This window comes from Lissotriton helveticus, chromosome 7 (genome assembly GCF_964261635.1).
Source record: "Lissotriton helveticus chromosome 7, aLisHel1.1, whole genome shotgun sequence".
Taxonomy (NCBI): domain Eukaryota; kingdom Metazoa; phylum Chordata; class Amphibia; order Caudata; family Salamandridae; genus Lissotriton; species Lissotriton helveticus.
In genome coordinates this window covers 801,070,491-801,094,810 of record NC_136068.1, presented here as the reverse complement: position 1 = coordinate 801,094,810, position 24,320 = coordinate 801,070,491, and the positions used below count along the sequence as shown (strand labels likewise).

General features: G+C 43.5%; 1 protein-coding gene across 2 annotated transcripts in view; it reads left to right on the top strand.

The window, feature by feature from the left end:
* SLC25A48 (solute carrier family 25 member 48) overlaps positions 1-24,320 on the top strand; it is a 388,984-nt gene that overhangs the window by 340,300 nt on the left and 24,364 nt on the right. For both annotated transcript variants that reach the window (XR_013598678.1, XM_078653233.1), the window contains one exon: positions 23,249-23,378. Coding sequence is in view for 1 of the 2 variants with exons in the window: in XM_078653233.1 (XP_078509359.1) it covers positions 23,249-23,371 (123 nt within the window). In the remaining variant the exon portion in view is untranslated. The remainder of the gene's footprint in view (positions 1-23,248; positions 23,379-24,320) is intronic.

Below are 24,320 nucleotides of genomic sequence, written 5' to 3'. Positions count from 1 at the left end.
TTGTCGTGGCGTTCGTGGGGGCCAGGAGTTCTGACGCTGGGTGCGGTCTAGGCATGGACGGGCACAGATGGGCTTGCCTTAGGCGCACCTTCGGCAATGAAGTAAGGGAGGGGGAGGACCTGGGAGGCGGGAGCTGGGCGGTAGGGAGAGGCGTCAGTGGGGCGGGAAAAGGAGGGTAGACGAGGGGGAACATAAACAAAAACAACAATAATACAAAATACAGAGGAAATTACAATATCAAAAAACACAATCACAATGCGCTTGCTGGAAGATGGACCAGGGAAGTATTGAACCCTGCCAAGGAGAGGGGCTGGCTTCTAGGCGAAGCAGCGCACCGCTGAGCTGCCCGGGGGGAGTGTGTGCCTTGGACCGAAGTCTGAGATGGCATATCAAGGCGTGTTTCAGCTGCCAGTAACTGAAGATCTTTGCCTGCTCGTATTTGGACTGCAGTTCACTGAATGGTACCATTTTGCCCCATCTCCAGATGTCTCCCAGTTTGTCTATCCCTACTGTGTGCCATCTCGTGTGTGGACGCAACTTGTTCACTTCTCTCAGGCTATCAATTTCCCATAGTGGGGTTTCCGCTGTGAGTTTGTTGTGCCATTGAGTCTTCAGTTAGTTGCTTTTCATGATTTCTGTACTTCCTGAGTGTGGGATGGAAGTGATCCTTACTTTACTCTCCCATAATGGAGGGCCAGGTGTCCCCCAGTCCCCATAACCCGACGGTCGACCCTCTATGCTGGTTCATCTCTCTCTCTCTAAATACCCATTTGTTCACTGCTACCAGCTGTAGGCACGGAGGTCTGGTACCTCAAGTCCACCATCGAAAACTCAGCCTTGTAGTTTAGATAAGGAGATTTGTGCCGCATCTCCGTCCCATAGCAGTGACCTTAGTATGCTATTGATTTTATGAAAATGTATGTCAGTTATTTTGTACGGTGTGTTTTGTAGTGTTTAAAGCATGCATGTTAAGGTCATCATTTTGAAAAGAACAGCTCTTCCAATCAATTAAAGGGGTAGTGTGCGTTTCTGGGGGAGTAGGTTGTTATCCAGAAAGTCCCTTCCCCCCTGGTTATGTAGATCCCCAGGTATCTGAACCTGTCTGGCACCACCGGGGCTGGGCAGAGGGCCTGCAGGGTTATCTCACCCTTCAAGAGTGGGAAGATCAGGGATTTATCCCAGTTAATTTGATACCCAGCATAGCTCCCAAAGAATTCGAAGATGTGAAGGATTCTCTGTATCAAGGGACAGGGTTTTGTCACGTATAATAGGACTGTGATTCTGCAGATTAGGGGATCTCCTCTGACACAAGACGCCAGAGGCTCTAGGGGTAGGGCAAAAATCATGGGTGATAAGGGGAATCCTTTTCAAGTGCCCCATCCCAATTAAAGATGCGAGAGGGAGTGCCGTTAACGCGTACTCTGGCCAATGGTGTGGTTTATAATGGTTGGACCCAGGACCAAAAGCTGGGACCAAAACCCAACTGGGGCAGTACAGCGAAGATATAGTCTCATTCGATGCTGTCAAATGCCATCTGTGTATCTAAGGAGAGGACAGCTGCGTACTCTATTTTCTTTTCCGCCGTCAGGTGGATTACCCCATATAGGCATCGCAAATTCAGGCGGGTACTCCGTTTTGGCATAAAGCCAGATTGGTCTGGGTGGATCAATGATGTTATGACCCCGGATAGGAGGTTTGCAAGAAGCTTAGCTAATATTTTGGGTTCAACATTAAGCTGGAAGATAAGGCAATATGAGGCACAGTCCGTCGCTGGTTTGCCCTTTTTTGGGATTACTACTATGGTTGCTATCCTCTGGTGTTCGGGGAGGTTTCAGGAGTCTCAAGCAACTAGGAACATATTGAGAAGGTGGGGTCCTAGTTTCTGGGCCAGCCTTTTGAACAATTCCAGGTGTAGGCCATTGGGTCCTAGTGCTTTCCCTCAGTGTAACCCCTGGAGCTCTACCACTATGTCCTCCACTTGTAAGTCGCTCTCTAAGGTTTCTCGGTCCTCTCTTGATAAGGTATTTAACATCATAGTTTCTAAGAGTTCTGAACAGTCTGTGCTGGACCTATGGGAAGCATATATGTTCTCGTAGTAGGCTGCAAATGTTTCTGCTATATCCCTACCTCCTGTGTGTATTCCGCCTAAGGGCCATGAATCTCTTCCAGCCATTCCCTAATAGTGTCCTGCTTGTCTAACAAGGCAATGAGTTATGTGTCCTTGTCTCCCACTTCATAAAGCTTCCTTTGCACTGCCAAAGCCTGGGCCGTGGCTGCGTTTTGTGCAACGTCCCACAGTTCTTGTTGCTGGAGGTGTAATTGGTGTATCAGGTCAGATTCCTCTTTTTCTTTAAGAAGGCGCTCAACTGATGCCACACAAAGGGTGCAGGTCGTGGGAGGCACCTCTTGGGGAACATGAACTCACTCCAGCAGAGGACAGCTGGGGTCCAACTGGTTCAGTTACAGGTCCAGGTAGATCCATTTGCAGCAAATCAACTGGGCAATTGAAGGGGCCTCTGGAGCTTGTTGTGTCCCTGTAGCTCAGGAGGTCAGTCAGCTGACCATTGGAGTCACTTCAGTCTGGGATTAAAGGAGAAAATACAGGCAAGTCAGCAAGCATGACATGCCTAAAGAAGCAGGGAAGAAGGTCTTATTTACAACCCTGGTGCCCCTTTTGCAGTGGAATAAGCTTCTAGAGTTTTCACCTTACTGTCTAGAAATCCGTGCACCCTGACCTAGTCTGAAATTGTCTGAGGTGAGATTAGGCTAGCGTGAAGTCCTTTATGTGTGAGCTAGATCAGTACTTTTGAAGTTGCAAGTGTGGTAGTTGACAGCTCCACCCCCCACCCTGTCAACACCGAGACCATCAATTGTGATTCTCTCTGAGGGACATACACAAAGGTCAACTGCCAACTACACCTAGTCATGTGACCCAGGATACGGGCTACAGGCACCAAATGGTTAGGATAAGAAAATGACAACTTTCTAACTCGCATTGAAGAGCCTGATTTCTCACCGGACCCATCCCAGACTCATACCAGTCCCAGTACAGTCAGCCTGTGAGATATCAAACCAATTATGGAACAATTCTGGCTTCATACAGCAAACTCAGGAGGGAGTCCTGTAATGTGGTCAGAGACTGTGCTAGTACCAAGTACCTCAGAGTGGTGTACAGCCATATCTGTGAATAGCAAGCTCTGGATGCAAGCCCTGTACCAACCCCCATAACACTGTATGAGCTTTGCTTTATCTTTGCCCCTGCAACGCAATGCTCTAGGTGTATGGCCTGGCCTGAACCTCCCACTATACCTCTGAGCTACCTGTGCACAGTTATTGGCCGTAAGCTGACTGCTTGCTCACGGTGTAGGGCCTGTCCTACAGCTAGTTCCTGGGCCAGTGCTTGTGCCATTGAATAAAGTGTCATTGTGCATCCATGGCTGGCTATGGACACAGGGTCTAGCTTTAAAGTAGCCTAGAAATCAACATCCATTAAAACATATTATGAAATAGTAACTATCAAATGATTGGTCCAAGCATTTCTCCTGTCTGTATGTGTTAGTATTTATGGATCTCTTGCGGAAGGTCCTTATATAAAGGATCTTATCTTCTGGTGTGAAAGAGTGCAACCAGACTAAGAGTTACTGAGAAAACCTCTCTGCTAATGTGTCAGTTGTCAGTGTCATTTAGATCAGGGTGTTACCTAGATCCACAGTATGAAGTAACCTCTTTACAAATAAAAGATACACCTAGATGTGATGCATTTACCATAAACTTAGTAGTCGGCATGGGATCTGTATGGTGAATGTGCATTTGCCACATCAGTGAATGCACTTTCTTCACTGCTGAATACTGAGCAATCTGCCATTGTGTACCACAGAAGACGAACAGGAGGTCAATCATTCTCCTACCAAGCCTCCCCCAACACATCGGCCTCCTCACTTCTTAATTATACATTAAGCTGAAGACCTAGGTTTTCAATTTGTCTTCTTGCTGGACCATTGATACTCCCTGTACTCCGGCCCACCCTCACCACACGCCTACTCTCACCTACTCAGCACCTGAATACCCTCACAGGTGACACACAGCACTCTGCAAATTAACCTTACATTACATTACATTAGTCCACTCAGCATTCTTTTTTGCAGGTCAGTAACAAACCCCCAAACATGAGATCTTTGTTGAGAAGTGAACGAAAATTTCACAGTTGGGCAGTAAACTTTCTTTCTTTGGTCAGGGAAATTTCACTGTTTACTACCCGGGTCAGCATACCTCCCCATGCTGAAAGAGGGTGGGGAGACTCTTGCAGTGAACTGACTGCCCTGTGATGTAGGGGCTGCTGGGTGAAGGATTTCTCATGGCAGATCTAGCTGGAGCTCTGACATCAGAAACCTTGCAGTTCCCTCACCACTGGATGAACTGCAAGTTTGTTGGGGATGGAGCACTGCTAATGAATGACAGAGATCTCGTTCTGTTGCACTCTATATGCACATAGCAAACAAATACAACAGTACTGCTGCAGTACATTATGGAAGTATAGTAAACAAAAGACTAAGCCCAATACCTTATAACAGTAATCATTATATGACAGGTCTTTCAGACACAGCGAACCCACTGACACCTCAGGAAAAGATTAACACAAGAATTATTCCAACACAAAGTAAACTGTTTTTATCAATGATCCATGACCAAACTTAACAATATTGAATTAACTGCATTCTGCCCGAAGGTAAATGTTTGTGCTGGTATCCATGCTATTCAGAAAAGGGGGTGGTGATGAACTCAGATGTGAGTCCCTTGCTCATTGCACCATCAGGATTCAAGCAAGCCGGGCCGACGAGGCTGAAATGCCAGAAACCGGTCCCCGGTAGCTTGTTTCCTTCCCAGTATAAGAATTGGCTTGGTAGTTTGGTTTGCCCTGTTCCCATCATGCACCGGGACAGGAACAGACTAATTTGCATATAGCCAAGTTCTGAGCTGGGATGGTGCAGTGAGCTAAAAAACGGTGATGGATCAAGCCCTGATCTTTGGACTGGGTAAGAGTGGTCTGCTTAATTCAGGCACTCTGTTCATCATCACCCCCTTTTCTGAATCATGGTATCCATGCTAGACACACAAAATTCCTCTCTGTTGTTTAAGATATGTGGAATCTTTTACAGACATGTTTGTAATTGAACGAGAATAGCCACCAGCATGTTATTACTTACATTATTTATTTTTCATGGTACTAACCTTCCTGAACCAAATGAATTTATGCTTGTATTAATTTATTTTTAACACCTTCGCTGCAGCGGCAATTCCGCCGCAGAGCTCGGGGGGATGGGGCCCGCGTGGCGCTCCCATGCTCGTGACGGAACCGCTGCGTCACGAGCCTCGGGCGCGCTGAGCTTGTGACAGAGCGGTTCCATCACGGCCCCACCCGCTTAATAGAACGCGCCGCGCAGGCACGAAATCAGAGCCGCGCAGGCGCGCCGAGCGGGCCGTGATGGAACCGCTTCGTCACCAGCACAGCACGACCGAGGCTGGTGATGGAGCGGTTCCGTCACCAGCATGGAAGAGGTTAAGATTTTTGATGAGAAACGCTCTGATGGGACCATCTGTATATAGCATAAAAATGCATAGGTTGCAAGATAGTCTCATAGTCATATGCTTCATAGGATCAATTCATTTAACAGCATAAAAATGTGGGTAAAATGGGTTGAGAGAGCAACAGTAAATAACAATAGGGAGCTCAAAAGCCTTTTTTTATTTTAAGGTTTTGAGGCCAGAACTGTTGTCCATGACCCATTGGGCCTCCGCTCCACGAGGCAGTTAACACTTTGACTCATATCCAAAGTCCTATGCAGTTATGTTATCATCTTGCAATCTCACAGCTCTCTCAGATAAAATTCCCCAATCTGGCACCTTAACACTCTCCCTTTCACAACCAAAGAGCCCATGTTGAATCCCCAAACATCAAAACACTCTTTGTCACTACCCACCTTTGTGATCAAGACTCCTCCATGAGCCGAGCCTAGTGTTAACATAAAAACACATTAAATCCCGAGCCACATTTTGGACGTCTGAAGCCTCTTTTTGAGTCCAGCTGAAACTTGGTTTAGAGACATCTCAATTTCCTTTGGAAACGGGTTTCTTCCACTGGTTGACAAATTAGTCAGTCAGTCAGTCAAATCACTTTGATTCTTACTGGATAACATCATTGAAGCACACAGCCTACAAAACAATGACATTCATGTTTATACAAAGTATTTAAATATCCTGTTAAAACAATCCATTAAAAACAGAATAAAAGCGTATCATTCATTCTCATTTATTATGCAGTCTCCTAGTCTTCCAAGAAAGGCATAAAAAGGATGCAACACACTAACAAATAAAGTGATCAGATAATGATTGTAAAAAGGAACATCCCAGGACTACATTGCCTAAAGTTATATTTGTGCATAGTTGAATATGAATCTTTTACGATGATTCGAATAAAGATTACAAAAGAAAAGCATTTGCAAATAGGATTGTGTAGACGCAATTGCATGGACAAGCTCGTGTAAGGCGTAGATTCCCAATGGATAAGCCAACATACAGGGGATACAATTTAGGTGAAACCTATGTAAAATAAATCGGTGCCGTTGATTTATCGTGGAGAGTAAATATGGGGCTATCCCTTTGTTGGTAATCGGTCCCTCTAGGTAAGATTTTACTGAGTGTTTTAAGCTGTTAGTTTTCAATCTTTCTTTTACCATTAGATTTACAAATCAGGTTTTATTCTCCTTTTTAGAGATGGTAGAACAATTACTTGGCGTTTCAAATATATGTACTAAACCTAGGGAGATTAAACTATTGTTCACATCCATAATCCAAGAAATCCTATATGGTTGTTCCAAAGGAAGACAATCGTCAATGAATTTATGAGTAAGGTTAACAGATTCTCTTCTCCAAATGGAGTGCCATAGGAGAATTGGAGCCAGGCTAATCAGGTCAAATATGTATGAGGCATTCAGTTCTAGATGACAGATACAGTTGAACAACTACTGGGGAGCCCTACTTGGTTTTTCCAAAAAGCTGTCTTTAATAACATGGAGAGCTAAAGGGTTAGAATACCCCTAGATACCAAGTTTGTAAGTTGCTACTGAGGTGGATTTGGCCGTATATACTTTTTAAGCCACATATAAAGGTTTCACACCCAAATTTTAAATAAAGGAGTATAGGACAGTAATACTTTATTCTAACATTAGGCCCCTGATAGTTATCATATCTAACCAATTTACAGTCTAGCAGAGGTCACCCTTAAGTATAAAAAAAAGTGACTGCCTTTGTCACTTTCTGACCTGCTATATAAAAAGTTGGTCCCTTCTTGTCCTTACGACCAGTAACTTTTTTTTTTTTTTTTTTTTTTTTATTATTGAGATGGATTAGAATACAAAAAGAAAAAACATACATACATACATTTAGGTTATCAGCTGGATAAAAGAGAGAAATATACACAGAGGTTTTAAAAGGTCCATTTCAATCTACACACTTGCTTCTTATTTTTATATTTACACACGTTCAAATACTGATAAAGTACCTCAGATCTTACAAAAGGCGATATCAAACCCTTATCTAAAACAGAATTTACAAGCCGGCATAGATTCAACAATTTCATCCTCTTGTTTCCCTCCATTTATTAAGGGGTGCCCAAATTTTTTTCCCAAATTCTTTATTCTTTTGTCCCTTAAAATTATATAAACAATCCTCAATATTATGGATCCCAAGCAATCTAGTTAACCATATCTGGAATGAAGGTGCTATTGGATCTTTCCAGGCTGCCGCTATTAAAATTCTTAATACTGCAACACACAAAAATACAAAGGCTTCCGCTTCCTGTGTAATTTTAAGATTTTCATCCCTGCCAATTAGAACAGTCGTTGGGGATAGAGAAATGTGGCCCTCTAGCAGACCCGATAAAAACTTCTCCATTTCAGTTAAAACAGGTTTCAGATTTGGACAGGAATAGAACATATGAATTAAATCTGCTGGGCCTTGGTCACATCTTGGACATCTGTCCGTATCCCTTTTACCCCATTTAAACAGTTTCGCGGGTGTGTAGTATATATTAAAGATCATCTTATAATGTTGAGCTTTTAAATTAGTTGCTCTTAGAATTTTCTTATTCAGCGCCAGTGCATAGTCCACATCTACATTTGGATCCCCAATTTTAAGAGCCCAGCATTTTCCACATGTACAACATCCTCTTCCATGGCCTGTAATAGAAAACCATATCCTATTTTAATCTTCCTACCCCCATTCCTTATATACTGAACAATCGGGTTAACCTCCTGAATAGAGATCCTGGGTCTTATGGATTTCACTGATTGTTCTAGCTGGTTATACAACATCCAGTGGTTCGCTGAGATACCGTATCTTTGTTGTAGGGTCTCAAATCCCAACATCTCTTCCTTATTCATAACATCCCCCAAATACCGAATACCCCGCCTTTTCCAGAGAACACTATTTCTATTCTGTCCCAGATGTATGAATGGGGTTGAATCCCACAGGTCTGTAATTCCATTAATCTTGGGGATTTTAAGAAATTTCAACATTAACTTCCAAACCCCCCATACACCTAGCATCACCTTACTTTTGCTCCTCTTGAAAAATTGAACACTTACTTCCCGGGTTAAAATTCCGTTAGCTTTTTCACCTACTACTAGTTCATGGATTGTAGGGACCCTAGGGGAATCATCAGGGATATTGGAGCATAGTAGGTGTTTCATATGTAACAGTAAACATACCCAATGATATAGCCTTAGATTGGGAGCTGCTAGCCCTCCTCTCTCTATTGGTAATGACAATTTAGCTAATGACCTTCTTACCTTCCCATATTGCCAGAGAAACTGTGAGAAAACTGATTCCATTTTTTTTCATCAGGGATTCATCAATTAACAAGGGGATAGCACGAAATAAATACAACAATTTCGGGAACATTTTCATTTTGAGTACATTAACACGTCCAATCAGGGAGAGATGTAAAACGTCGATCCTCCTTAGATCTTTCTCAATCACCGCTAATACTGGCACATAATTTTCCTGAGTTATTTTACCCACGTCAGCATTAATTTTGACTCCTAGATAAATTGCAGCGTCAACATATCTTTGATCTCTTTTCGGAATATTCTTTGTACAAATTATTATAGTTTTATCAGTATTAAGTTTGTATCCTGAATATATCCCAAAGTGCTGAGCCAGGTTATTTAATTCTTGTATTGCTATATCCGGCTTATTTGTGACAATTGCCAAATCATCAGCATACGCTAATATCTTAGTAGTGTGACCGTGAGATATAACAGGGGAAATTTTCTCTGACGCCACAATTTTCCTAATCAGAGGATCTATGTATAATGCGAATAAAATGGGTGAACACGGGCAACCCTGACGTGTACCCCTTTTAATCGTTATCTCCTCTGATTGAAGCCCCATAGTGGTAATTCTGGCCACCGGGTTCATATACATAGCTTTAATACCTTTCCTGCAGTTTTCTCCGAAACCCCTTTTCTCCAACACCTCCCACATAAAGTTCCAAACAACCCGGTCAAACGCCTTCTCGGCATCCAATAAAATCATAGCCATGTCACTCCCTGCAGCCGTAACAGCGTCAAATAATGTAATAGCCCTAGCTGTATGTTCGGTGGTACCTCGCCCTGGGACAAACCCATGCTGCCAGGGTGACACAAGTTGACCTATAATCCCTCCTAATCTTTTAGCCCAAACTTTTGAGTATAATTTCGCGTCTGTATTTATTAAAGATATCGGCCTATATGAACCGGGATTATCCTCTGGCTTCCCCTTTTTGTGAAATACCACAATATTGGTCTGCTTCCACGTATCAGGGATAACACCTGAGCATATGACTCCGTTAAAAAGATCCTCAAGTATTGGGAGAATTTCTTCACTCAGAGCCCTGTAAACCTCGATTGGAATCCCATCTGGGCCTGCTGCTTTACCCAATGCCAATTCACTTAAAGCATTCATTATCTCCTCACTTGTTATGCTCACTTCCAATCGATCCCTATCTTCCTCCCCCACCCTAGCTGTTATAGGAAATTGGTCTTGTATATGAGATACCACCCCCGGCTCCTGATCATAAAGTTTTTGATAAAACTCTTGAAACACCTGTACTATAGATTTTGGGTCGTTATAATCTCTCCCATTAAATTTCATCTTACTGATTTTATTTCTATTCAAATCCTGTCTTATGCGCAATGCTAATGCTCTCCCAGCCTGCTCCCCTGTCTCATAGCGCCTAGCTCTTTGAGTCTGGTATTCGCAAATCTCCTTTTGGGTAATTATTTTTAAGAGGTCCCCCTTAATCCTGGCCATATTTCTTGTGGTCTCTCTACTGTCCTTACCAGTTATTATTTCATCAATATGGTATCTCTCTATTTCTGCCAGATCTGCTGTGAGTTTATCTATCTTGATTTTATCCTCTTTCCTAATTCTCGATGAACAGCTGATCGTCTCCCCCCTTAATGCGGCTTTAAACGACTCCCAAACTCCATTTCTAGAGGCACTATATCTATTGCATTCAAAGAATTCCTTTGCCCATCTTTTCATATGCTTTAAGAACCTTTCGTCATTTAATAACTTTCTATCAAAAGTCCATCTGGATATTTTTCTTAGTACACTGGGAACTTTATAAGAGAGTATCAAAGGGTTATGATCAGAAATTATTCTAGGTAATTTCTGAATATTTACCTTACCTATCTCCCCTAGTGTAATAAAAAAATAATCCAACTTGGAATACTTTTGTGCTGGATGAGAGAAGTACGTGTAACCACAATCACCTGGCATCTTTTCTCCCCATACATCTAACAGGCCATGGGATTGTATCATGGAACTTATCGCTGTGTTAACTTTTCGTTTGCGGCCTGTAAAACTAGTCCCCTGTTGCCAATCCACAGAGATATTCATGTCCCCACATACTATCATTGGGGCTGTCCAGTTGGCCAATTCCTCTTCTAGTTTGTTGAACATCATAGGATCATCCTCATTTGGACCATATATTACGCATAGTGTAAACCCCATACTCATTTCTGCTAATACCCATCTACCCGAGCCATCCGTTTTTATGCGTTTCGCACCGCCCAGGTGATTCTTAGCTAATATAGCCACTCCTCTTATCATTGATGTCTGGGTGGAACATCCAATCAAGGTAAACCCATACAATTCCAAGACCTTCCTTTTGTTCCATGGGATATGGGTTTCCTGAACACAGACTATATCAATATTATTCGATCTAACCAGATGGCTCAATCTCTGCCGCTTCTTCCAGTCATTTAACCCCCCTGCATTGATACTACAAATTCTAATGTCTGGCATATTTTGCGAGTTTACCTTTCCCACAATAACTCATATCCAGATACCTGATATCAACCTGAAAACTATTCTTTTCCATCTCATACTTTTTCATAATTTTCGTCCCCCCTTCCCTCCCACCCCCCACCCACTCCTCCCTCTGCACTCTCGCCCTCCCCCTCCTGGGCTCCAACACCCTCACCCCCCCCGCTTGTCTAGAGGCGCTCAGACCGCTGGTCTGTGCACGTGATGGTTGCAGCTTAGTGTGAGGAGAAGTGATCACACTTCAACCATTTACCTTTTATATAGATCCCTCACCTTTTTTTTTTCCCTTACCATTTTTTTTTTTTTCCCTTTTTTCCCCCTGAACTCCCTCAGTGAAAACACCTCGCCCAAGAATTGTTCACTCCCCATAAAGATATTTCAGTAACTCCATTTGCAATTTACTTGTACATTTTGTACATTTTGGCACTCCCGATACTCCATCTATGACTGCAAAAACTCTTTAGCTTTGATCTCTGAGGAGAAATAAAATGTTTTTCCACCCTGAATTACTTTCAGCTGGGCGGGGTTGATCAAGTATGCCTGCATGCCCTTGTCCTGAAAAGGTTTGATCATTTGCCGCAGCCTCCAACGCCTCTCGACTGTAATATGGCAGAAGTCTGGACGGACAAAAAAGGTATATTCATCTACTGTCTTTTTTTTGTCAGGCCTTGCCCTTTCAGAGATTGCTTGTCTTAAATTGAAATTACCCAAAAAGATTAATATCGCCCTGGGCTTATCTCCCTCTTTAGCCTTTTTATAAATATTGGCTGGGGTACGATGCGCTCTCTGAATCTCCCTATCGAAATCCCAGTCTTTCAGCTCTTTGAAGGCGGACACAAAGAGTTTAACGATGAACGCTTTCATGTCTGTCCCCTCGGCCCCCTCCGGAATGCCCAGGACACGCAGATTATTTTGCCTCGATCTGTTCTCTAACGACTCCAGTTTCCATTGGATGTCAGTAAGATGTTTTGCTTGAGTGTCAACTTTATCAACTGCTGCTGCCGCATCAGCTTCTGTAGACACCACTCTATCTTCCAAATTGGTCACTCGTTCCCCCAGGTTCACACAGGCCTTAGTCAGTTTTCTCACCACCCCTTGCATTTTTCTAACGGCCGCCTGCGATTTCCGACTTTCTTGCCGTGATTCTTCTCTATGAGCCAGTATCTCCTGGTGAATGATCTCCAAGAGTGACATTTGTGCTGAGTCTCCTTCCGGGCTATCTGCTGAGGCATTCAATTGTGATACTTCTTTTTTTTGATTAGATACTTTCGCTCTCACCACCATTTTTACTGCTGTATTTGGGGGGCTGTTTTCCTCGGTTTCTAAATCGCTGCCAGTCTCTATATCACTAGTTTCTTGCTCCAAACTATCCTCTCCTTCCTCTGACCATTCACCGCCTTCAGATACCGAGAAAAATGCCTCACTCGGTGTCTCTTTTTTACTGCAGCTACTCCCCCCTGTGTCGTCTTCCAAGATCTTTTCTAAGCCTTGGTGTAGTAAATTACTATCCCCCAACCGAACTGCTGCTGGGGTCTCCGATTGTTGTTCTCCACCTTCCACCGTTATTACTGAATTCAATTGATCAGCGAGCTCATCCACTATAGTGTCAGGAGATGCCTCATCATTCCCAGCAACAGGGGCAGCAGGTAAATTATCTTCCTTTTGATCTTTTGCATCTTTTGGTCTTATTCAGTTTTTGGAAAATATCCGATATTGGGATAGTACCCAAATTATCCAGGTTTCCCTTACTGGCACCCTGCTGTGCTGTTTTTTTTACTTGAGGGGAGCCTTGCTTTTTCCCCTTACCGCCATCATTGTCCAATGCCTCCGCTAGCTCCGCTGCTGCCTTCCTCCTAGCCGCCGCCTTAGCGCTGGCGCTTGACTTGGGAGCCATGATTGCCCTCCGCCTTTCCTCTGGCCCAAATGTCTCCTTACCGTTTGAAAAGTCACCGTTTTCGGCAATCTCTGTCTCCGTCTCAGTCAGCAGAGCTCCGACGCCCTCCAGAGTGTAGCTTGTCCGCTCCTCCCTGCCACACGGGAGGTTGGAAACCGCCTTCACTTGTTTCTCGGCATAGAGCTTCCTTCTCCCCCGAATTCGTCGTTTCTGAGCCAAGCTCCGCGAGGCTTCCACGCTGAATACCAGCTCCGCGAGCTCCGCAGCCTCCGCTTGTGATCGGATGACAACTCCGCCTCTGAGCCGCCGTGTCAGCTGAGCAATCTCCAGAAGCAGCCGCTTCAGCGGCTGACTACACGTCAGTTTCATCCAGCCGCGTTCGCTTTGATGCGATTTCTTTTTCACCCGTTCTCCTCTGTCTTAAGTTGTAGGAGGCTCGTATTTTACTTCACTTCACCAAATTCCGGCTTTGTTGGGGAAATACGGGATCTTAGTCCTACATAGCGCTCCTCCTCACACGAGCTGCTTTCCGACCGTCTCACACGGTCGCCATCTTGCCCCCGATATAACAGCACCGTCCTTACGACCAGTTACTACGATAACAGACTTGGCCTCATTCATTTTCAAATCCAATTTGTGCATGTAATTCACATTTATCTCTAAACGTTTCTGAAGTGCTAGACCAGTGCGGAAAATAAGGGTTGCATCATCTGGGTAGAGAACTATGGGAATGCGCACCTGGTTAATCTTTGGGACATCTAGCCTAGTTTCTTACAGGGGAGCCTCCACCCCATTAGTGTAGATTAAAAAGAGAAAAGGGGTGAGAACGCACCCCTGTCGTACCCCCATATTTATAGGGAACCATCTGGTGCACTCTCCCTGCTTCCATTTGTGGACGCAGGCCACAGCCGTAGAATATAGGTGCCTAATGAAAAGAATCATTGCCTAGTCAATGCCCATCTCCTTCGTTATCATCCATAGATGATGGTGGGCAATGCAGACAAATACTGCGGCTAAATTCATAAATGCCAAGTAAAGCTTGCCTTGCTGAGCTTGGGTATACTTGGCAATAAGCTGACTTAAATTGAGGCACTGGTCCTGAGTGCCTTTCCCCTTTCTGAAACCGTACTGGATTGGAATCCTAACATTATTATGAGTGGCCCATTCTTCCAATCTATGCAATAGGACTCAGCCCATGAGTTTGAAGGTACTATCCAACAGTGAGATTGGCCTATAATTTTTTGCCTCAGATTTAGCTCCCTTTTTATGAATGGGAATTAAAATAGATTTCGATCACAAATCTGGTGGGCCCACACAGGCAACTACATTAAAAACATTTGTCAATACCGGACCCCAAAGATCTGGCTGCTCAGAAAAAGAATCTATTGGGGTACAGTTCGAGCCGGGAGCTCTATTGGGATAGTCTTAAGTGCCTTATGTTGGTTTGATAGAGATCTGGTATAGTTTTGATCAAAGCATCTAGGGGCTGCAGGTTTGTCCTTGCTTAGATTGTTTTTTTATCTCGTCAAGTATTGACTCATAGTCAGACATTACCTTGGTTGGTTATGTCTCAATCCGATTCTAGACAGGTCATAATTTCATTATGTCTGTTTGCAACAACCATGGGGACAATTTTCAATTGTGGCCATTTGAGAATAATCCGGTTTTTCCTTGTTTTGTTGGGTTTTACGTGCCTCGTCTGCTTGGTGTATATACCTTCCCATACCAATTGAAAGGAAATAGCAGCGTGATCACTATAGTTAAGCAACTTAATTTGAATGTTAGAAACTATTATTGAGAGATTCAGACGCTATCATGTAATCGATGGTTAAACCCTGGCAGACGGTATCAAATGTTTTTTGAAGCAAGCCTGTGCTCGTGTTGATGGGATTCCTAATTTCTAAATCTTTAATAATTAGAAGTTTATTTAATGCAACACCATGAGGGTTATGGGTCAAATGAGGGATAATTAGGAGCACAGTATTACCTCCTGGGTCTTTAAGGGGAATCATTGTGGGGGGATAAAACTTGCAATCCAAGGGTATTTTTGATCAAGGTCAAAATCCCTCCCGTAGCGCAACACGGTTTTTGACAGAAGGGCAGGAGTATTAATGGAACGGTAGCCATCTAAGTGGATAGGGCCAGTTTCCCATGTTTCTTGTTAACTGTCAAATCGTAAGTGGTAATGATGTTTATCCATTCGTTATCAGACAGTTTTGAACCCAATCCTGCAATATTCCAAGCAATTACCTAATGGTCTGGCCCTTCTATATCATAGCTGGTTGCAGGAATAGGAATCCTCCCATTCACCCTCTGTCTGTCACAGGCTTCAAGATCTGCAAATGCAGTGAAATGATTGCGAATTGGGAGGGGATTAGTAACTTGCATCAAGGGGGGATATTTAATCTCTGGATGAAGGAGACTAGAAAGAACCACAGGGTCCTGACCCCAGGAGTTCTGCCTTACTGGTTTGTAAAAAAAAAAAGCCGGCAATCTGAACATCTGTGTGTCCGATGAGGGCCCTTTGAGTGATAATCTTAACAGTTGCTGAACCATAAAATACAACTTAAAGTTTACTACCACACAGTCCCCCATGAAGGTTTTATCTGAGTTTCCTACCCAGCCCACCCTTCTAGGTTTATAGTTCTGGAGCAAATGTCCCTCTGGACCCACATGTTTGTTGATCCAGTGGTATGCTTTAGAAATTATTTGTTCAGTTGATTCCTTTTGATTTCTGTTTAGCTAGGGGACGTTTGCCAAAATAATCACATATGGGCAGGTTGCTGGCGGGGGGGGGGGATAATCTCGTTTGAGTGTCTGCTTGACCTTTTCGTTCGACTAAGTGCCCTTCTTCTGGCCTCGTCATTGGGGTTGGAAAGTCCAAGTCGTTCGATGTCCTGTGTAACTGTGGGGCATTTAGACGAGTAGAAACAGATTGAGGCAGAAGACAGTTGTTTGTCTGGGATGTCTGGGATGAGTGATGGGCTAGGTTTATAGTGTCCCTTGGCACCATGTGGGGAGTACAAGTCGTTAGATGGCCTTTGATTGCTCCCCCATCTCCAGCCCCCATTAAAGCTCAAGGGGCTATAGGTTTTTTGGTGGCACTGGGGAGACACATTCAGATCATTATGAGAAGATGCAGCAAGTGCCTGATCGATCGGGTCACTCTGTCATGTCCTTCCCCCATTTAAATAAGTAGAGCTATGTTAGACTCAATGTTAATAAGTCTCTCCAAAAAGGATGTAATGGGTTAGTGATTAACTGTTCAACTCTATGGATCAATAACTCAGATATTAAAGGGGTAGCTACAGTTGAGCCCGAATGAACAGTAAGGGTCTTGCTCAATCTCCCCCCTCCTTCTTTCTTCTTGGTGGAAGGTATTGAAGGAGAAAGTAAGATTCTGCCCAATCAGGGGCTCAGAGGGATCTGGCATTTGGAGCTGGTAATTGTTAGATTGGCATTAGGGGGTTCACTCACAGCCACAGATAAGATCTCAGTATTAGATAATCAATTGTCGCACCAGGCTCCCCCATAGAAAGCCAGCACTCAGTATTTTTAATCTTTTTGTCCAATGCATCAGAAACCCATAGGAGGAAAGAGTCCAAAGTGTTACTGGACTCACCTCCATGGATCGCAGGATTGGTCATCCGTTTCCCCATCTTCAGGCAATACTCTGTTACTCTGTTACACCTGGACGACTGAAGACTACCACATTAGAGGGGGGCCCAGCCTCCTCTGGGCTCCGAGGGGCATGGACGGGCCCACCCTTGGCCCAGGCAGATCCCACACACATCCCACCATCGTTCTAAAAAAGCACTGAGGAAATGCAGGGGGTGACAGGAAAAGTAGCCCCCCCTGCAACATCCGGAATGATGTCTCTCCCCTCCTGGGGCAACCAGGAGTGTTGGCTGCTACAAAATTTGTCTAAAAGAGGGATACTGTTGTAGTGTAGTTCCTATATTCCCAATAGGCTCTGCGCATTGGAATAACATAAACAGCAGTTTAGACGTAGGACTGAGGTCATCTAGGTCTATACTGACTATGTTAGACTAGCTCAGAGGTCACTAGAAACAATCTTGAATGTTGGGGAAGGAGTTAACTTTCCTGATTAGACAAGAGGGGATTAGTTTCTGACAACCATATAAACATGACAACTTTGCTCCCTCAGAATAAAGAGTATATCTCTAGAGTCGTGTGAAAACAATAGACAACTATTTCACTCAGTCAATCGTGCATGCTTAATTTCACCAGGAGCGCAGAGAAATGGAGAGACAGGCGTTTTCAATAAAAGGTGTTATTTATTGAGCAGTCTTCTTTCTCATGCAAGAGAAATGAGATGCCACAAGTGCAATACTTATCATGAAGTAAAGTGCGTACAGTAAAAGGAGTATTATGAAATAATACTGTAAAAGCATTGATATGGTTTCTGAGACATATGATACTTTAAAACGGATAAAATATATACATACATAATAATCATTGACTAAACGTACTCAACTGGTACTGCTAAAATACGCCTACCCCGGTGTACCTGACCTAAGCCTAATACGTGGGAAAGAGTAAGTAAGTTGCAGTTTAGGTTAAGTTGGTTTTTGCCAAGAATCTGAATCAAGAATTCTCTCAAGGGTTTAGTCAGCTCCATACCTTGGTTCTAGAATGAAGGAGGTCTTGTATCTCTCTCTCGGGACTCGATCTCCCCGCAACCCGCAAGCTGGATTTCTCGGCTGGAGAAAAGACAGCGTCTCTCAGTGCGTCAAATGGGAGGGTCAGCTTCCTTCGGCACTCGCATCAGCTGGGCGTCTGGCAAGTAGATAGCCGCTCTGCTCCAAACCACCGTGTGTTTGCTTAAGGCAACTTTGGTATATTTATACCTGAAAGGTGCCGGGTTTGACGTAAGGTTGGACATAAGACGTCACTAAGAACTAACAGTTCTTTCTGGACTCCAGGAGTTCTTGTTTAAATCAAAACAAAAGTAGGGGGATTTCCCGGGCTGCTGGAGGCTTGGTTTATTTAAAGAACGCGTTGTACTTTCTAGGAGTCTATGGGAGTAGCCTTGCCGTATTTGGACTGCATGGGCTATGACTAGTTATGGACATGATTCCTATGCCTTTATAAGGATATGTGTTGTTATAACCATATAAGGGCATGAATCGGGGATATCTTGATTAGGGTGCTAGATAGATTCACAACACTGTTTGATTACAAAAACAGTCCTAGTTGAGAACATGCAAGTGCTGGGATTCAGAGAGCCCAGTGCACAGAGCTTGACATATGCTGCACATTCTATTTATGCAGAACCTCGGTACTCATTTATTGTGGCTCCTGAATTATGTATACATTGTGTAATTTGTGTGCGAGTATGTGTATGTCTGATTGGGTGTGAGTGATACCTTTCACAATTTAATCAAGTCTACAATAAAATGTTGCCATTATGAATGAGTGGATTTGGGAAAGTTCGTTAGTTTTCCAATTTTTTTGATGTAACAATCATTTCTTCTAAATTGGTGAATTTGGTTATAAAATACTTTGCTTCCTATATACTCGTTTGTTGACTACACGACTGAACTGTGCACTTCACTGTACTTTCTGCAGAATTTCCATCAGGACGAATTAGGTGTTTATTAAGGACTAATATAATGTTAGCCAATTTCAGCTAAATAAAATTTGAGTTGCAAAAAAATACCCACACAGAAATCATGAATAATTTATGCAAGCATAATTTACAGGAGCAAATATAACTTTTCATTGAAAAAACATTGCAAATGTCTTTTGGGAGTGGTAGTTGTTAGTGTGGATGACAAGTCATCTGACACCTTATTGTCAAACTGTTGTTTGATAGTGGGATTGTGTTAGCTGTTGCAATGGAAAGGTAATTCTTTTTTTGTGGGTCAAGTTTTATAAAGACTTATGACTTAGGACATATGATTCGACTATTTCTAAACAGTATGTGCAAGATTTTAGCTAATCAGGGCCTTCGATTATTTATTTATTATTCTCAGGTGAAAGTAAGTGCCTCTTGATGGGATTCTTTCCAGTGTTTTCTGATCCCAGACACAATTTTTGGTAACTTAATTAAGAGAGCTACATATATGCTACATCTAAGGACTATAAATAGATGGCTTGCATATATTTGTATTGATAACAGGGGCAGAAGTCAATATAAATATAGGGTTTTTCTTCCAGTATAAAAAGGCGTTATATATTGCACTCTGTTTTAAATTGCACTTACATCGCTTGCCTCTAGAATCGGACGCCCACCTTACTGGAGGTCTCCGTCCCCTCAGCCGATTAGGCGCTGAAGAGGGAAGCACAGCGGCCATATTGCAGGTAGGCTCGGGGTGGAGGTCTAGTTGTTTACCTCCCCCGCCCTCCTCAGTACAAAATGGCCCCATCTACTCGGCCGCGCCTTAGGCGCGCCGAAGGGAAGCCAAAGGGAAGACCGTCTGCCCCCGTCCACGACCATGACGCGGCCGGGGCCAGGCATGCTGTTAGTTACTCTACCCAGTCTAGATACATTTATTCCCCCTTGGAAATCCTGGCCCTTCGCCCTGAGGCCTGCCCCCAAAGCCGGGTTGATCTCGCCACCAATTGTGGATCGTATATAACCTGCAGGCATTGTGAGTTCGTTTTAATGAATCCTCGGTCCCTCAGGCCTCCTACCCGAGGTCCGTCCTTGACTGTACCTATTAAGGGAGCTCTCATAAATTGTCGGTCACTAGTTAAGCATTCCCTTGACATACAGCAATCTTTAATAGATAATAACTGGGACTTTTTGTTCCTAACGGAAACATGGCTACACGAGGAGAGCAACCCTGCCATCACCCTGGCGATCCTGGAAGGTTTCAGTATTATATGCGTCAATCGACCCTGCGGAAAAAGAGGAGGAGGAGTGGCTACTGTCTATAAAGACAAGTGGACCATTAACTCTCCCCACTTTAATCCCATCGATAATATTGAGGGGCTTCCTTTCTGTATTCACCTCTCTGCGTCTGTTTCATTTGCAGGCTTGCTGCTGTATAGGCCGCCTAATTCCAGCCCCTCTCATCTCCCGGCTCTACTCGATTACATCACATTAGCAACCACCCGTTATGCTAATTTTACTGTTTTGGGAGACTGCAATCTCCATGCTGACGACCTCTCTTGCTCTTTGAGCTCGAACTTGCTATCAACACTCTTAGCCTGTGATCTGCCCCAGCTAGTGGCTCATCCCACCCACAAAGCTGGACACACTCTGGATCTTATTTTTTCCAATCTCTCAAGTTTGAAAATTGATGATCCTATCCCCGTCACATGGTCAGATCATTTTTTAATACCATTCTCTGCCTTTTTCTCTCGCTCTGATCGTCCCTCTTCCATCCCGAGGAATCTTGGGAGAAATTGGAGCAACATTACATCACAAACCCTTGAAGATCCTCTTAAAGATAGTGATCCTGACCCGAGTGAAGATTTGGACTTACGTATTATCCATTTCAACGAATGGATCAGTAAGGCTATTAATTCTCTGGCACCCCTTAGGCCGATAAAAACCTTTAGATCCACCCCAGCGGCCCCATGGTTCTCTGATGAACTTCGTCAGGCCAAGTCCGCCTGTAAAGTACTGGAAAGACGCTGGAGATTGGACTACTCTAATGATAGTAAAATCAATTATCGTAAAGCCTTAAAGGAATATCGGAAACAGATTATTAAACATAAAAGACATTTTTAGCAGACAGGATTGACAAAGCGAGCAATGCTCCTAAAGAAATCTTTTCAATTGTTAGATCATTCACTAACCCTCAAGCTCTGATCCGCAAGCAGCCTGTCTCCCAGGAACTCTGTTTTAAATTATCGGAGTTCTTTGAGGACAAGATTGCGCGGATTCAGGCCTCTTTTCCCACCAAAGACAACACTGATCCTCTCAGGGTCCGGACTAGTCCACATTCAGCCGGTCCCGCACTTACTGAATTTGTTGAAATTTCGACTGAGCTTTCCCTTCTAGAGCTACTTAGATGCAAATCAGGCTCCCCTGGGGATCCGTGGCCTGCCAAATACTATAAAGTGTTAGCCTCTTTTTTAAATCCCTTCCTCAATTCCATATGGAACTCCTCCTTTAGTTCAGGGATTTATCCAGAGGCATGGAAACACGCGTTCCTGATCCATATCTTGAAAAAGGCCACTGCGAATCCCGAGGATACGGCTAACTACAGACCGATCTCCCTTCTTCCGGCCCCGGCCAAGATTTTAGAACGGCTTGCTTATCAGCAACTGGCCCGCTATATTGAGAGGAATGGCCCTTCCATGACTCCCAACATGGTTTTCGCAGGGGCTGCAGCACGGAGTCGGCTCTCTTTGAGATGGCTGACTCTGTGCGTTGGACCTTAGATCAGGGATCGAGGGCGGTGTTGGTGCTGCTGGATTTATCGGCAGCATTCGACACCGTCTCTCACCCTTTACTGCTTAATAGATTGCAGGAGATTGGCATTCAGGGCAAGGTCCTCGCTTGGATCAGCTTGTTTCTGTCCAACCGTACACAACAGGTCTACACCCCCCCTTTTACTTCAACACCTAGACCATTAAAATGGGGTGTCCCCCAGGGCTCCTCTCTTAGCCCACTCTTATTTAATGTGTATTTTTCACCGTTGGCTGAGCTGATCTCTCGCTCAGGCATTAAAACAACGTCCTATGCGGATGACATCCAGCTGCTGTTTACGTTTAAGGATCCCTCCCCTAGTTCTTTTGATCCTCTCAAAACTTGTCTGAGAGATATCGCCAGCTGGATGGACCTCAACTCTCTGAGACTAAATGGTGGGAAAACAGAGGTGCTCTTTTTTAATCAGCCATCCCCTCTTAGCTCGAACCTGTGGCGGCCGGAAGATCTGAGCTCCGCTCCGATCCCAAAGGACTCTGTGAGAAACCTAGGAGTCCTTTGGGATAACAAACTATCTTTTGACAGTCAGGTGCAAATGGTCTCTGCGGCATGTTTCGCCAAGATAAGAACTTTAAAGAAACTAATTAATTATCTACCCTGTGCTAACAGAAAGATCATTGTTCATGCCCTTATCATTTCCCATCTCGATTATGCCAATGGTCTGTATCTGGGTTTAAATAAAGGTCTTTTCCAGAAACTTCAAAGAGTCCAGAATGCTGCTGCACACTTAATTGGTGGCCTTTCTCGCAGACAGCATATCTCCCCATACCTAAGGGAATTACATTGGCTCCCTATGGGCAAACGGATCGAGTTTAAGGCGATGGTACTCGCCTTTCGAGCCACAAAGGGCCTCGGCTCGGCGCACCTTCAATCTACCCTGCGACCCTACAGTAATCTGAGAACCCTTCGTTCCAATTCCAAACTCCTACTGGCCACCCCAAGACACAGAAAAGCCCGAGCGGGAGGAAAGTCCTTTGAGCTCGGTGCTGCTCTGAGATGGAACAAATTACCTCTGGATCTTCGTAGAAGCAACTCAGAACAAGAATTCCATAGATCTCTGAAAACTTTTCTGTTTTGCAAATAATTTCTAGCCTATGAGTCGGTTATCATCCATTCAGCGCCGGGACACCCCGTTGGGGTATCTGCGCGCTTTATAAAAGACACTATAATAATAATAATAATAATATGGATGGATCAATGTTATATCACAATATATGAAAAGGCTGAGTTTTGTACAACTGTTACAAAGTTGTTGGTTCCTATGATTTAGGTGTGGGGTTTTGGAGTTATTTTCTTTTTCTTTTTTTTTTACATTACTGTGTGGCTTAAAATGAAAAGGTATGCAACTATTGTATACGTTTGTATTTTTGTGGATAACAGAAAAGATAATACTAAAATGACAACGTTATTATGTCATGAATAATTCAGTGAAATTCGTGCTGTTGACTAAGCTCGATTCCATCTCAGCAGAATACACAATGATCTAAGTGTACCAAAACATTTTCTAATTTGGCTGTTAAATGTTTATGTTAAGAATATTTCATTCTGATATTTGAAAATACATATATTCTGAACAGGTATTTTGCAGGGGTATTACCGTAAATGCAGTAAGAGGATTTCCAATGAGCGCCGCCATGTTTCTGTCCTATGAGCTCTCCCTTAAGGCACTGAGGAGAAATCAGGCTGAGCCGCATTCTTGACACGCAGGTGGGTATAAAAGAAATCTCCAATTGTTTTGCTACTGCCGTTAATTAACTTTTACCTGCTCACTAATAAAAGTGTTTTTTGCCCAGAAACGATCACCTATTTTAAAATGTGTCAGATTCCATTTCCTGTGCAAATGGTGATACTCCAAGTCAAAAAAGGCTGGTGATTACCTACCGTTAGGTTCTCGTATCATGAGGTACATATACTTAAATGTAAATGCAACTTTCCGGTCTAAATTTTCATCTTGAATTCATCCCATTTTATGTTTCTCTCAGTCACCTAGGGAGATGAATGGCTCACTAACTTTCACTGTATGGGATACTCATTTGGCTATAGGCTATCAATTCATGTACAGTTCAAGTAAATTAAGAGTGCAGCAGCGCTACTTTCAGATGGCTGCTCATTGCTTCCTATGAAATAAGGACCTTATATTTGAAGTTATTTTGCGGTCGCAAAGACTCTGAATCGCAAAATCAGAGCCTTTGTGACCGCAAAATAACTTTTGGGTATGTTCAACCCCCCCCCAAAAAAAATGGATTTGCGACTACATACAGAATTGCAAATTTTCAATTCACGATTTCATATGGCATGTATTAATGGTAATCAATGATTGAGTATTGAAACCTCGAACGAGGTGGTAAGCCACTCTCAAATGGGAGCACTCCCTCTGGGAGGCCTTCCCCTTTGCCAATGCTGTAAAAACATTTTTAGGCGTAGGTAGTGATCCCTGGGACCCAAATGCTTACTTGTAAAAAAATGTTTTTTGAAACTTTTCTTTTGATTTCTTTTTAAATGCATCCAGTTTTCCTATAAAGAAAACAGGCAATGTTTTAATGAAAAAGATTTATTTATTTAAAAGCAATTAAAGACATGAAGGACTGCTCACCCCAGCAGACTACCATTACTGAGATGCCAGGGATTTGTAGTGTGTCATAATTTATG